Consider the following 15,847-nt stretch of genomic DNA (forward strand, 5'->3'; position numbering starts at 1 on the left):
ATTTACCTATTTTCTGGCATTTTTAATTAATTCTCACATGCTACATTTAATCATTTCACAAAGCCTTGGGGAGTCGGCATTATTGTAGCCCGTGTCACTTACCAACAAAATGCTTTCTTCTTCAGCTTGCACAGCTGCATCGAAGACATGCCAACATCTTTTCATACCAAGTCAGTGATTGGAAAGGCAACCGGCAAAAGAGCACTCTGTTTCCCAACTCCAATGCTGTTCCTATGACAAAGCTACATGAAATTAACCTAGCTTCTTAGCACAGTGCGTGCTTTTTATCACTGAAGGTTTAATCCTAGTCAGGTCACATGTTATCTGTCAGTCAGATCATAAATCAGTGGAAACCCTTCTAGAGGACTTGTGAATGTGATTCCAGAGTGACTGACATTGGTGGCACTTTACATAACATGTGATTCCACTGTGCCTATCAGACACAATATAATCAAATTAACGTGAGCTAATTTGGTCCATATAGTGTACATTAAACAGCAATATAGGCGCATCTAGAGAAAAGAAACATAATTAAACTGGCATAAAATAATGTATCTTACATAAAATGTAGTTAAACGAACAAACATACATGTTCTAGACTTAAAGCACATTTAGACAAGAAATTTTGTTGACAAGCCATTTACAAAAACATAGAGCAGCAGATCACCCAAGGACACCATCAATATTGTGGCTGAAAAGCATTTATTAATGCAAAATGTTTAACTGAAACATACACAGGTCACAATTATACCGTTGTGGTCAGAAGCTTAAATGATGAAACATTTAAGAGCTATCCATTGCTTGGGATGTACAGTATGCAAGTAAAATATGTAGACTAATTTAACTCTCTGTCTCAAACATCTTCTTTCTGCCATCCATGCCAGATTTGTCTTCAATATTCTGGCGCCAGTCTCCAACGTTACGCAGCTCCTTATCCTGCAATTTTGGTTAATCATATTGTAAGTTTTACGTAGTTGGTCAGATTTTGTATTTCATGCACACTGCATTTCTTTATGCTTAAGGACAGCTGTTAGCCATGATATATTTGCCATATACTGTACCACAACTGCTTGTGCCTTGCTGTTGGAAAAGCATTCCAGCAAAATTACATTGTAGACAGTACTACTGGCTACAACCTGCATATTAGCCTTATTAAGTTTCATCTGTGGAAATGTGCACACCCATGTCATCATAGCTACACTTTAACCTTCCTCAAAAATACGTAATACTGAGTTTGGTAGTACTGATGCTTACATATTTTTAATTGGCAATACAAATACCATTATCTATTATTTTTGTCTTTGTAAACTGATGAGCTCTAGTGATAAATTGGCTTCTCCAGATGGACAACTTCATCACAGGACAACTTAATCACAGGACAACATATAAAGATGTTGCGCTGTGACTAGGAAATAGCTCCAATACTGAGCAACTAAACTAAGGCAAGACTTTCAGCAGTATACTTTCAACCAGTGAAATAAGTATTCGACCCCTCTGCAAAACATGACTTAGTACTTGGTGGCAAAACCCTTGTTGGCAATCACAGAGGTCAGACGTTTCTTGTAGTTGGCCACCAGGTTTGCACACATCTCAGGAGGGATTTTGTCCCAGTCCTCTTTGCAGATCTTCTCCAAGTCATCAAGATTTTGAGGCTGATGTTTGGCAACTGGAACCTGCAGCTCCCTCCACAGATTTACTATGGGATTAAGGTCTGGAGACTGGCTAGGCCACTCCAGGACCTTAATGTGCTTCTTCTTGAGCCACACCTTTGTTGCCTTGGCTGTGTGTTTTGGGTCATTGTCAGGCCATTTTCAATGGGGGGACCTTTCAGGCGCTGCAGGATTTCAGTCCTTCACAGCGTAGTACCAATTGTTTTCTTGGTGAATATGGCCCCAGCTGCCTTGAGATCATTGACAAGATCCTCCTGTGTAGTTCAGGGCTGATTCCTCACCATTCTCATGATCATTGCAACAAGATCTTGCATGGAACCCCAGACCGAGGGAGATTGACAGTTCTTTTGTGTTTCTTCCGTTTGCGAATAATCGCACCAACTGTTGTCACCTCCACCCCAAGCTGCTTGGCGATGGTCTTGTAGCCCATTCCAGCCTTGTGTGGTATACAATCTTGTCCCTGACATCCTTAGACAGCTCTTTGGTCTTGGCCATGGTGGAGAATTTGGAACCTGATTGATTGATTGCTTCTGTGGACAGGTGTCTTTTTTACACAGGTAACAAGCTGAGATTAGCAGCACTCCCTTTAAAAATGTGCTCCTAATCTCAGCTCGTTACCTGTATAAAAGTCACCTGGGAGCCAGAAATCTTTCTTATTGAGAGGGGATCAAATACTTATTTCACTCATTAAAATTCAAATCAACTTATAACTTTTTTGACATGTGTTTTTCTGGATTTTTTTGTTGCTATTCTGTTTCTCACTGTTCAAATAAACCTACCATTAAAATTATAAACTCATAATTTATTTGTCAGTGGGCAAACGTACAAAATCAGCAGGGGATCAAATAAATTTTTTCCTCATTGTATCAGTCAAAATCTTTCCAAAATATGTCCATACATTTCTAATGGACAATCAGGCTTGTCACTTGCAAGGCCAACATCTTCCATTTTCAAGGGCAGAGACATGAGCATCTCATCATTATATGCAGATCTCTAAAAATAACTGTTCCTTGAACTCCAACCCATGACTCTGGACTAACCTTGACCCAACCCTACTTTGAGGGATGACGATATACCTGACTCTACCTGGGGTTTTGCTTAATAACTTGTGCATGGCCTGCTCAGCATATCTATGTATGAACTCATTTCAATATGTCTAAGCTCTTAAAATAAAATTGAATAACAATAAGGATTTTTCCTAAAGGGACATCAGTGAAATAAACGAATCCTACTCAACATCTACCCACCTCCTCTTTGACTTCCTTCTTCACTTGTTTCAGGTTGGCTCTCAAATCCATGCACACCTTATGCTTGGAGCCAAGCAGAGCCTGGAGCATAGCATCAGCAGACATACGAACTTTCCTCAAAGTGGGCTTCTTGAACTTGCCTTTCAAGTCAATAACTTTAATGTTCAAATCTTCAATCTGGTCAATGGAAGGAGGGAAAAACAACAACAGTGATCCAACTGGCCTGACATACAGTAGTAACTCAGGAAATTGATTCCAAGCCTAAAGTACTAAATCATGGAATGGATTACACGTTTAAAGTAGCTACTCATGGAATGGATTCCAAGTTTAAAGAGGTGTGAGTGAAAGTGTATATGACATACCTCCTTTGCGGATTTGTTCACTTTGCTCTCCAGGTCATATCTCTCCTCATCTATCCTGTCAATTTTATGGTGCAACTCTTTCAAGAACTCCTGAGGTGATTAATAATCATCATTATATAAGTATAATCATAATATGATTTGTAAAATTGTCAGTTCAAAAGTTTTCAATACATTTAAAAATGTGTGTCAAATTGTCATTCTCTTAAATATGAGTAGAAACAGAGCTTGACATTAACTTCTTTGCTCACCAGCCACTGCGGGTAATGATTTTCCAATGTTACTAGCCACTCAGCATTTTCACTAATCACCATTTTGTTGTTGGGAAATTATGTTTATTTGATAAAAGTTGATGGTGTGCTACATCGAAGCCTGTTTTGTTCACGCTGTCGGTCACTGGCGCGCAAGGCAATAGGCCTAATACAAATGGACCAGAATCAAACACTGTGCAGGTAGTGCTCTTGGGGGTTGTAGGGGCATAGCTCATTGTGTCACTCTCATTGCAATGAGACTACAATTTAAACAAATGTGTGTATATACATCTCTGGGAAAAATTAGGAGACCACTGCACCTTTTTCTTTCCTTTCCAAAAAAGCTGAAAGGGAAGGTTTTGAGCTGATGCATACAATGTCCTCCATAATAGCAACCAAAATATACAAGCAATATATCTATTCTTTACATAGGCCTATTAACATGTTATTTAAAAATAAATCACTCATCAGATTTATAATTAATCACTGTCAGTATTATTGTTGTCTTTTTTCATTGTTATGCAATGTTCCTGTTGATTTGACGAAAACGAGCTGTATATATTACAGCCTTGTCATTTTTTTCGCCATCCTTGCTTGACACCACATCGTTAATCTCCCTCTCTCAACTTCCTTCAGCTGTATAAGCTCTGCTGCTGTCTCCAGGGTCCTCAGGGTATGTTCATATATTTATATTGTTAGTGACTTAAATATGTTGATTGTATATTTTTTACACTCTGTACTGCATAAATACCATAATGTTTTTGGTGACAGTACATACCCTAATTTGATGGTCTTTTCACCAGTCATCTTCATTCATCTCACAATCTCTCTTTAAATAAATCTGTAATTCTAGGCTACTAGAAGTCACCTGAAAAGTTAAAATGTTATGCATTTTGACATGCTTGGGTGTAAAAGAAAACTAGGATCCACTTATTTTTCTAACATTACTCTGCAATGTCAGGACCCGGGTGGTCCTGTATGCAAGGTTGCCAGATTTCATTGACCGCAGAGTGCTATTCTCCCGCATACACCAGAAAAGATCTACCCGCCCAAGCCCATTAAAAGTAACCCAATTCGTAGGAAAACACCCCACCTGGCAATGCTGTCAATATGGGAAAAGTTTCCTCAAATTAGCTGCAGTGTTTCCCTGGTATTTTATATATGGGTGCCGCAAAATCATGTTTTACCATGCCAACACAAAGAGGCGGTGCAAGGTTTTGGGAAGGCTGTCGCCAATGAGTTTTGAATGCAGGAAAAAGCCTGTGTATAGTATAGATATATAGAATACCTCCCGCCAAAGTGGCTAGTAAGAGCGACTGCGTTACCCCAATTTGGCGGGTGGGCAGGTGTCAATGTCAAGCCTGAACAGAAATAGAATCGATTTATATTTATTGACCAACCTTTAGTACAAATACCACTTAAAATCATAGGGTTCAGACACATGCAAATTCTGATCTTTTTTCAGGACTAATCTCACACAAAGAATTATCATATTATACTAACAATCTGATTTTGGGTGCCTGTGTAAACAAGGTTGTTGGCTGTTTGGTTTACCATTAATTGTTGAGAACCCGATGGCAGGGAAAGGGGAGGGCAGTTTTCCTCCATCCATCTTTCTCTCTCCTCCTCTTTCTCCTTGGCCTCCTCTTCCAGTAAGCCTTTAGCAATGGAGAGCATCAAGCTCTGTTTGACAAGGAAATTCATGCAGGTTAAACTTATGAAAGGCCTTTTTTACACCTAAAAAGGCTTTTATGTAAAATTGTAAAAAAGAAATACAAATAAATGAACCATACTTAATTTTAAACAAGGGTTCCCAACTGCAGTGATAGTTGTTGGCATATAACAAAGATCAGGGTTAACATTTTTACCTTGAGGTAATGTCTCCTACTCGAGGACATCTTTTTTCTGAGGAAATTGAGTATAAATGTTTGACATGAAGGTTAAAGGTGAGATAAAATACTATGGTCATTTTTCATAGATTACACAATGAAATCAACAAATTCTACATGATGATCAATCTTTACGATACTCACTCTGACATCTTGGCGATTCTTTGACTTTACTCTCTATGAAAAAAATATAATTATTTTATATAAGTAAATATGAACTTAAAAAGCTGTGAAAAAAAGTCATTGTTTATCAGGTTCATCTTAAAGAAATAATAATATGAATCTAACATTGAATAAAGTGAAACTGTTGACATAAATATAGAAATCAAGAAATGATTTTATTCAAAAACATGTGCCACAGTTCATGCCATCCTAGAAAACCTTATGAGCAATATCCGATTGATATGTATTCTATATAATATAAGATTTTACTTTTTTCATTTCGTTTGAGTCTTTAGGAACTCTTAAGTAGTCATCCATGACATCCTATTTCACTGGAGTATAAATATTAGGTGACATATAGGCTAAACTCCCCTTGTAATCCATCAGCATGGGAAAGGCCAGAGAACACACAAATGAAATGAGACAAAAGGTTGTTGACCTTCAAAAATTGCAATAAGCCTGAAAATACCCATCTCTCTTATTAGGGAAACCAATTAAGTGATGTAAACAAACTGGAGGTGTGATTAACCTGCTTGGAAGAGGACATATATTTTTGGAGAATTGCACAAGTCTATAGAAAATAGAAAACATGTATATCAAAACAAGTTATTTAGAAGGGTTGCCAGAAGAAAGTCTCCCAAAACACAAATGTAAGCACCTGGAGTTCACTAAATGTCATTGAAACCAACTTCTATGGTCTGATAAAAATTTAAAAGAGCCAAACAAAGTCATGCAGGTGGAGATGGTGCTGTAACTATGTGACTATTTTACTTCCAAAGGCCCTATTAAACTTGGATAAATGGCAACATGGATTCCATTTCCAAGTAACAGAAGATTTTAGGCCAAAACCTGTTTGGCTCTGCCAGGTGGCTAAGACTTGGTTGTCATTGGATCTTCCAGCAGGACATTTAAAAAAATTAAATAAAACAAAAGGTAACCTTAAAATAACTGATGTTTAAGTAAAGTGTTTTTAAAAAACATACAAATATATATTCTTAATGTTTGCTTCCAAAAAGCTAGATGACTAGGTATGTTTATTGTTAAAATCAGACTGTATAGTAATATATGGTTAATTTGAGCCCAGATCTACCAGATCCATTAGCTTGCTGATGTATCTATCATGATACAAAAGTTAATATTCCCCACAAAAGTATTGTAAATGCTAAAATGCTCATTTATAATGCATGCATTAATGGGCATTGTGAACAAGCTGGCTTGTTATGTTAAATATAGATGCACACATGTAAACCCCTCCTACTTCTCAGAATTCCTGTCAACAGCAATTCCTAAACATGCATGCTAAACAGCAATGCCTAAACACTAAACATGCATGCTGACAAGAATGGGATGAACATTTGTCCCAACAGAAAGGGGACCATATAAACAATGCTTAATTATTTTTGCTTGCAAATGTTATGATTGAATCCCCAAACAGGTAAGATGAAGTAGTTCTGCCCCTCAGCGAGGCAGTTAACCATAATTGCTTCTTAGGTCATTGCTTTAAATGAAAATACACTACTGTTCAAAAGTTTGGGGGTCATATAGAAATGTCCTTGTTTTGAAAATTAAATTTTAAACAATTCATTAAAATAACAAAATTGATCAGAAATACAGTGCAGACATTGTTAATGTTGTAAATGACTATTGTTGCTGGAGATGACTTATTTTTAATGGTATATTTACATAGGCAAACAGAGGCCCATTATCAGCAACCATCTGTCCTTTGTTCAAATGGCACGATGTGTTTGCTAATCCAAGTTTATCAAGGCTAATTGATCATTACAAAACCCCTTTGCAATTAGGTTAGCACAGCTGAAAACTGCAATAAAACTGGCTTTAGACTAGTTGGGGCATCTGCAATTATGGGTTTGATTATAGACTTGATTACAGATTACAGACTCAAAATGGCCATAAACCAATAACTATTCTTATTCTGAAAAAAGGAAGCCTATTCCATGCAAGAAATTGCATGCTGTGTACTACTTCATTTACAGAACAGGCTCTAACCAGAATAAAAAGAACAATGGGAGACCCCAGGGCACAACTGAGCAAGAGGACAAATACATTACATTAGAATTTAAATACACTAGAGTGTCTAGTTTGAGAAACAGATGCCTCACATGTTCTCAAATGGCAGCTTCATTAAATAGTACTTGCAAAACACCAGTCTTTACTTCAACAGTGAAGAGGTGACTCCAGGATGCTGGCCTTCTAGGCATAGTTGCAAAGAAAAAGTAATATCTCAGACTGGCCAAAAAAAAAGAAAAAAGATGGGCAAAAGAACACAGACACTGGACAGAGGAAGATTGGAAAAAAGTGTTATGAACAGACAAATCTATGTTTGAGGTGTTCAAATCACAAAGAAGAACATTTGTGACATGAATACCCAATGTAAAGATGCTGGAGGCAATGTGATGGTCTGGGGGTCAGGGTAAAAGGGATCTTGAAGAAGGAAGGCTACCACTCAATTTTGAAATGCCATGCTATACCCTGTTCACAGTGCTTGGTGGGAGACAATTTCTTCCTTCAACAGGACAATGACCAAAAGCACAGCTCCAAACTATACAAGAACTATTTAGGGAAGAAGCAGTCAACTGGTATTCTGTCTATAATGGAGTGGCCAGCACAGTCACCGGATCTCAACTCCATTGAGCTGTTGATGGAGCAGAATGACCTGATGGTACACAAGAAGTGCCCATCAAGCCAATCCAACTGGTGGGAGGTGCTTCAGGAAGCAGATTAACTCAACAAATTGACAACAAGAATGCCAAAGTTCTGCAAGGCTGTAATTGCTGCAAATGGAGAATTCTTTATCAGAGGCAAAGTCTGAAGGACACAATTATTATTTCAATTCAAAATCATTAATTTTAACCTTGACTATATTTTCTATTAATTTTAATATATTTCTTATTAAAACTCCTTTAATGTATGCTTTCATGGAAAACAAGGACATTTCTAAGTGACCCCAACATTTTTAACGGTAGTGTATGTTCCCAGTCAACCACGTAAAAGAAAAAATAGAGCATTATCAGTGTCTATTCATTTTCAGTTGAATATTGATTGAGGACATCCCAAAAATAATGACTATACGCAAACAGATATACCAATTAATCTCTCCAGGAATCTCTCAAGTCACCTTGGTATGTCGTAGACAGTGCATTCTGGCATAATAGTTCCACTGGGGGGAAACACTATAGCCTACCAACACAAGAGAGGGCCATTTGGGCTTGGAAAAAAGCAGCAGGGTCTAAATTAGACTAAGGTTATAAGGTCCAGCTGTTCTCCTTGGGTAACTCCATAATGGAAGGCTGGGAGATTATAAACAACCTGATACCACCTATGTGGATGCCCACTTAACCCTGTCCAACATCCCTGGGATGGCAGAGATGTTACACCATCACAAGGGCTCCCCTGCTTGCAACTTCTGATTTGAACCCACAACCCTTAGTGTTGCCAGAGCCGTACTCCACCAACTGAGATACACAGAATTTAAACAACAAAACTGGTATTAGGATGAGGCTGGAGAAATAGGAAAAAAATTGCTATTAAGTTCAAAAGTAAAAGAAACAGGTATATCAAATCCACAAATGTCCCCTTTAACCACCCATGCTCACACAAATAGGGCTTATAAATAAGGCATGCCCCCCGATGGTTTGGGAACTAATATTGCTGGTTATTTGTCCGTGCAAACAAAGGTACAAACATGTCAGTGCTAAACCATTATAGTCCTCTGAATGAACATCATATCCTAGGAATGTGAGAAAGGTAATGTAGGATGGGCATTAACAGAAGTGATATCAGGTTGTTTACAATCTCTTTTTTATAATAAGAGAGAATATTTAAGGTTACATAAAAATTATTTAAAAAATCTTCATATAAAAACAAGGGTTCCTAATCATTTGAATTAATGGTTCACCACAAAGATTTTTATACCTGTTCAATGTTTGAAGGAAGGAACTAAAACCAGCAATTTAACTGCAATAATCCTCTATGAATGCACTAGAAAAATTTACTGTGAATTCTATAATTCTAGTGCTTTCGTGAAGGTAGAAATGTGGATTTAACTCTGAAGTAACGTTGGTTAAAATGGTTTAGACTGAGATCAGTGAATAAAGAAATAAATATATAATTCCTCTATTATAGAGAGCAAAGATAGATGTGTAGTCTCCTGACTTAAAACTATGAAACACTTGTTATTGTATTTTGAAAACATGGAAATTTGAAGAAAGGCATTGCTTGAAGGTATGTCATGTTCTGTCATAAAATGTAATAGCACATGTTGTTTGATAGAAATTATTTAAATTACATGAGATTTTGTATAGTTGATGTTGGTATCGTAAATATCATTAAAGATATATCAAATCTGGGAAGATCAACATGCAGCAGTACAAGGATGAATTAAACATTGATGAAAGCATTACCATCAGTACCTTGACACGATTAGAAATCATGAAAATGACCTTATCACATTATAGTGGCAGGACCATGGTAATAGCTAATATCACCTCTGTGATAATGTAGTACGCCATAATCCACTATCATCTTCTTTATTATGAAACCCAATTAATGAACCTGCTTTCGTATTACCACAAACATAACAACACTGGTCACTAAGTTTAACATCAAAATAGTTTGCATATCATATTGCTCGGCCATACGTTAAAGGTATCCTGTTTCAACCCTTCCTCAGCACCGCAAATCAAGCCAGGTGTCTGTGTCAACATAGCACTTACCCATTCACTAATATTTGCATTATACCTCCAAAGAAAAATACATACTCTAATTACCAACATCTTGCCAATTCATTTGAAAGAACCACTCAATTAAAAATCATGAAAAATCGGGAAAGTAACACCACATAACCCTCCACATCCAAACAAAGCTGCTTCATGTCCGAAACCCCCAAAATAATCCTAATGAAAAACCAGCACAAACTGATTTCGAAACAAGAACAGGAAATGAATGAATGAATCCAACCAATTCTCCAGCTGAGCAGGCTGAAAAAAGAACAGTTCTCACCTAATTGTGTAGGAAGAGAAGAGCGACAGATTTTGGCAGCAGGATGGTTGAGACTGGCTAGTGGCTACAGCAGATGGAATAATAAGATGGTATATATTGCATTCCCTAATGGCCAAGGAAATCCCATCTTTCTGTTTATGGAAGTAGATTCATCCACAGACCAATAGGCATGTAAGCACTATATCTAACACCCACCTCCTTCACTCCCTATTTTAAAAATAACCTTTACTCTGATGATATTGGGATTAAAGTGATAATTAATTCAGACAAAAGCCTTATTTAGTACATTAGGAGATTAGGGTCTGTTAGTTCCTTTTTGATTAGTTGAGGGTAGCTTGATTTAATACTGCCAGTTGGACAAGCACCTTAGCTTAGTTTGAATAATAGGGTTTGAAACAGTTTTTGATAGGAAGACCATTCAGACAAAGAGGAAAAAAGTGATTGCTATACTCAGTGATGGACAGATGTGGAAGACTTGGTGTTGTCCACGCAATGATAGACCATTCAGGGGGTTGTCAATGAAGTGACAAAATACTTACAACTAACAACAAGTAACATCAGGCCAGTGCAAGCTACTGTAGCTGTAGCTTGCTGTGAGTGCAGGTGTGTTAGATGAGGTACAATGTAGAATTGTGCTTCACTATCAGGACTTATCGGGTTGATATGGATCACTTGTCAACACAGCACTGCAGAAAAAGCTTTCTTCAGAAGTGTTGCATGCTGTGCCTTGTGATGTAATTCACAGAGTGATATTAGCAATGGAGCTGTTCCTTCCAGACAGCTTCCCCTCTAACGATATGTTGGGAAAAGGGCTGGGATGAGATCAAAAGTAGAATCTTATGTAAAATGTGCTCCTTAGTAAAATGTCATATTACAAACGGGTTGGACAGAGGTGCGAAGTGAAGCAGCTTCAGAATATAGCGGGGGAATGGTGAAGATGGTGGGAGAAGGGCTGGAGGTTAACTGTGAGGAAAATATGGCACTTATGGACCAGGGAGAGCCAGAAGTGGGGGTTGGAGAACAGATAGAGACAGCTAAAGCTGTGCTGGTCTTAGAAGTCATGGAGGCTGGTGAAAGACAGGCCAGAGCAGCAGAGGCTATGTTGGATGAGGCTAAGAATACGATGATAGGTCAGGGTAAGGAAGCCCCCCTCAGCCCTCTCTTTGGCATGAGGGATTCCATTAAGATGCAATATCTTAATTAATGTGAATGTTTATAGTTGATTATTGCCCCATGGTAACTGGCGTCTGGCTCCTTTCTCTGCGTAGGTTAGTGTGTCCTCACAAAGATAGAAAGATATGAAAAATCTATAAATCAATTTTTTAAGAGAAAAGAGAAAAGTTTATTTCTGGCTTAGGAGTTAGGTTTGGAATGTTAAAGAGTGTTAACATTTGGGATACTTTTAGGTCTATGCATTATCGGGTAGGTTTAGGGTTAAACGTTAAGACTAGGTTAAGTTTAGTTGTTTGGATTATGGTGAAACGTATCACATCAATCTGAACCCAAACTAAACATTTACTTATGTTGTTGAACCTGTTTGCTGATTCTGATATAGGAACAAACAGGACTTCAGTAATTAACAAATTTCAGCAAAAACAATGTCTAAATCTGAAGTCGCATACTATGTACTACAAGTATACGTACTTTGCGGATGATGGTGACATACTTACTGCTAGTATGCCAGTATTGGGACTGATTGGGACATACTACCTCGTCATAAAATTGCTTCTCAAAATTAGATGATTTTGTCATGCATTAATGTCACGCCAAGTTTGAATAATAGCTAGACATTATTAAGCATTGTGTTAAACTGAATATGGTTTCTTATGAAATAAGCCACTCCTAATTTTTCTTAAATCAGCATCTCTACGTTTATGGCAGCCATTCCATTCCAGTGTCTGTTAAATTCCAACATAGGCACACCTCATTTTACTTAATGAGGTACTGATTAGGTGATTACCTGAACCCATTCTAATTTAACAAGGAAAAGTATAAAAACCACTGCAGTGGTCATCACTATCCTTTTGCAATAGGACCAGCTGGATGGCAAAAACAGTGCAAGTAGTACCTCAAAGGTCATTTGAATAAAAAAATAACTATTTAGCATGACAAAAGAGTTGAAAAAAAGCTTTGAGTGAGGTAAAGAAGGGTTCAATTCTGGCTTTACTGGCAGAGGGATACAGGGAGAGTCAGGTTGCTTCCATCCTGAAAATTTAAAAGGCGGCGGTTCATAAGAACAAGGTCAAGCAACAGACACTGGGGACAACAAATCTACAGACTGGCAGAGGGCAAAAACGACTGTCGACTGACCGAGATGACCGTCAACTCATTCGAATGTCAGTCAACAACCGTGACCTACAAAAAGAATGGCAAACAGCAGCTGGGGTGAAGTGCACGACGAGTTCGAAACAGGCAAAGGCAGGGCTGAAGTCGTGCAATTCTAGAAAAAAAGCCCTTCATCAATGAGAAGCCAAGAAGAGCCAGGCTGAAGTTTGCAAAAGACCATAAGGATTGGACTGTAGAGGAATGGAGTAAGGTTGTCTTAAGTCAAATTTTCAGCTTTGCCCAACACCTGGTCATCTAATGGTTAGACAGAGACCTGGAGAGGCATACCAGCCACAATGTCTTGGACCCACTGTGAAATTTGGTGGAGGATCGGTGATGATCTGTGGATGCTTCAGCAAGGCTGGAATTGGGCAGATTTGTCTTTGTGAAGGACCCATGAATCAAGCCAAGTACAAGGTTATCCTGGAAGAACACCTGCTTACTTCTGCTCTGACAATGATTCCCAACTCTGTGAATTGTTTTTTCCTGCAGGACAATGCTCCATGCCACACAGCCAGGTCAATCAAGGTAATGGAGGACCACCAGATCAAGACCCTGTCATGGCCAGCCCAATCTCCAGACCTGAACCCCATTGGAAACCTCTGGAATTTGATCAAGAGGAAGATGGATGGGTCACAAGCCATCAAAGCCGAGCTACTTGAATTTTTGTGCCAGGAGTGGCATAAAGTCACCCAACCGCAATGTGACCCATCCACAAGAGCATGCAAACACATATGAAAGCTGTGATAGAAAATCTGGGTTATTCCACCAAATATTGATTTCTGAACTCTTCCTAAGTTAAAACATTAGTATTTTGTTGTTGAAAAATGAACATGAATTTATTTTCTTTGCATTATTTGAGGTCTGAAAACAATGCATATTTTTATTGTTATTTTGACCAGTTGTTCTTTTTTTGTACAAATAAACACTCTAAATGACAATATTTTTATTTGGAATTTGGGAGTAATGTTGTAAGTAGTTTATAGAATAAAACTGTTAATTTTACTCAAACATACACTCACCTAAAGGATTATTAGGAACACCTGTTCAATTTCTCATTAATGCATTTATCTAATCAACCAATCACATGGCAGTTGCTTCAATGCATTTAGGGGTGTGATCCTGGTCAAGACAATCTCCTGAACTCCAAACTGAACGTCAGAATGGGAAAGAAAGTGATTTAAGCAATTTTGGCATGATTGTTGGTGCCAGACGGGCCGGTCTGAGTATTTCACAATCTGCTCAGTTACTGGGATTTTCACGCACAACCATTTCTAGGGTTTACAAAGAATGGTGTGAAAAGGGGAAAACCTCCAGTATGCTGCAGTCCTGTGGGCCAAAATGCCTTGTTGATGCTAGAGGTCAGAGGAGAATGGGCCGACTGATTCTAGCTGATAGAAGAGCAACTTTGACTGAAATAACCACTCATTACAACCGAGGTATGCAGCAAAGCATTTGTGAAGCCACAACACGCACAACCTTGAGGCGGATGGGCTACAACAGCAGAAGACCCCACCGGGTACCACTCATCTCCAATACAAATAGGAAAAGAGGCTACAATTTGCACGAGCTCAACAAAATTGGACAGTTGAAGACTGGTAGAATGTTGCCTGGTCTGATGAGTCTCGATTTCTGTTGAGACATTCAGATGGTAGAGTCAGAATTTGGCGTAAACAGAATGAGAACATGGATCATGCCTTGTTACCACTGTGCAGGCTGGTGGTGGTGGTGTAATGGTGTGGGGGATGTTTTCTTGGCACACTTTAGGCCCCTTAGTGCCAATTGGGCATCGTTTAAATGTCACGGCCTACCTGAGCATTGTTTCTGACCATGTCCATCCCTTTATGACCACCATGTACCCATCCTCTGATGGGGTAATGCACCATGTCACAAAGCCTGAATCATTTCAAATTGGTTTCTTGAACATGACAATGAGTTCACTGTACTGAAATGGCCCCCACAGTCACCAGATCTCAACCCAATTGAACATCTTTGGGATGTGGTGGAACGGGAGCTTCGTGCCCTGGATGTGCATCCCACAAATCTCCATCAACTGCAAGATGCTATCCTATCAATATGGGCCAACATTTCTAAAGAATGCTTTCAGCACCTTGTTGAATCAATGCAACGTAGAATTAAGGCAGTTCTGAAGGCGAAAGGGGGTCAAACACAGTATTAGTATGGTGTTCCTAATAATCCTTTAGGTGAGTGTATACCTATGAAAAGTAAATCTAGTGAAACTGATAATTTTGCAGTGGTCTCTTCATTTTTTCCAGAGTTGGATATCTCTTTTTTGCTCCAAAAGTTATTCTAGCTAGTTAGTGAACATTTAGTAGAACAAACATTGGCACTCTTAATAGGAAGTGGAAAGTTGAGAAAGCATGAATTTGCTTAACAAATATAGATATATAATTTTTTTTTTTTTTTTACTGGTTATAATTTTTACTGAGTTGTTTCTACTGATATATGTCTGTTAATGTTCTTGTTTTTGACAACTATAACAGGATGATAATGAACATTTAGCTGACTTGGCATATACAACACATTGCTCACCGTAGATGTCCATATGTAACCCGCTTGGCAAATGGTGAAACAGCATGAATTCACTTGTCAAAAGTAACCATAGTAGGGAGTTCCTCTCACCGGGTTTGCTATGACATCAATCAATCAAAGCTGTTATACAAAACCTTTATGGCAGACTTCACTTTAACCTTATAAATACGTTCTTAGTGGGCGGCAGAAGCGAATAGAGCGTTGAACCACTAACTGGAAGTTTGGTGGTTTGAATCTCTAAACAAGGTGAGAAATCTATTGTTGTGCACTTTGGCAACGGTCTGCTAAATCAATACATTATCTGCCATAGAAAGGGGAAGCAGAGAATCTAGACAAACTCTCTGGCATCATGTTCACTCAATGTCAGATCAA

The 15,847-nt window shown here is 38.3% G+C and overlaps 1 protein-coding gene across 2 annotated transcripts; it reads right to left on the reverse strand.

The window, feature by feature from the left end:
- Window positions 1-691: 691 nt before the first annotated feature.
- Window positions 692-15,494, reverse strand: LOC105028881 (troponin I, fast skeletal muscle). Of its 2 annotated transcripts, none has more exons than XM_020040612.3 (7): window positions 15,476-15,494; window positions 5,561-5,593; window positions 5,396-5,432; window positions 5,082-5,210; window positions 3,280-3,369; window positions 2,918-3,094; window positions 692-936 (listed from the first exon to the last, which is right to left on the reverse strand). In XM_020040612.3, the coding sequence occupies exons 2-7, from the start codon at window positions 5,566-5,568 to the stop codon at window positions 841-843; spliced, it is 537 nt and encodes a 178-aa protein (XP_019896171.3). In that variant the 5' UTR covers window positions 5,569-5,593; window positions 15,476-15,494; the 3' UTR covers window positions 692-840. The 2 variants fall into 2 exon arrangements, with proteins under 2 accessions (XP_019896171.3, XP_010900226.3); XM_010901924.4 differs by lacking the exon at window positions 15,476-15,494 and adding an exon at window positions 10,598-10,658.
- Window positions 15,495-15,847: the final 353 nt, after the last annotated feature.

The sequence above is a fragment of the Esox lucius genome, chromosome 19, assembly GCF_011004845.1.
Source record: "Esox lucius isolate fEsoLuc1 chromosome 19, fEsoLuc1.pri, whole genome shotgun sequence".
In the NCBI taxonomy this organism is placed as follows: domain Eukaryota; kingdom Metazoa; phylum Chordata; class Actinopteri; order Esociformes; family Esocidae; genus Esox; species Esox lucius.

What these genes read in the sequence shown, in the direction of transcription:
- LOC105028881 (XM_020040612.3), bottom strand. An exon ending in GTAGGAGACATTACCTCAAG is followed by an intron (nt 5,211 to 5,395) that starts GTAAAAATGTTA and finishes CTTGTCAAACAG; the next exon opens with AGCTTGATGCTCTCCATTGC. An exon ending in CGGGTTCTCAACAATTAATG is followed by an intron (nt 3,370 to 5,081) that starts GTAAACCAAACA and finishes TAATCACCTCAG; the next exon opens with GAGTTCTTGAAAGAGTTGCA.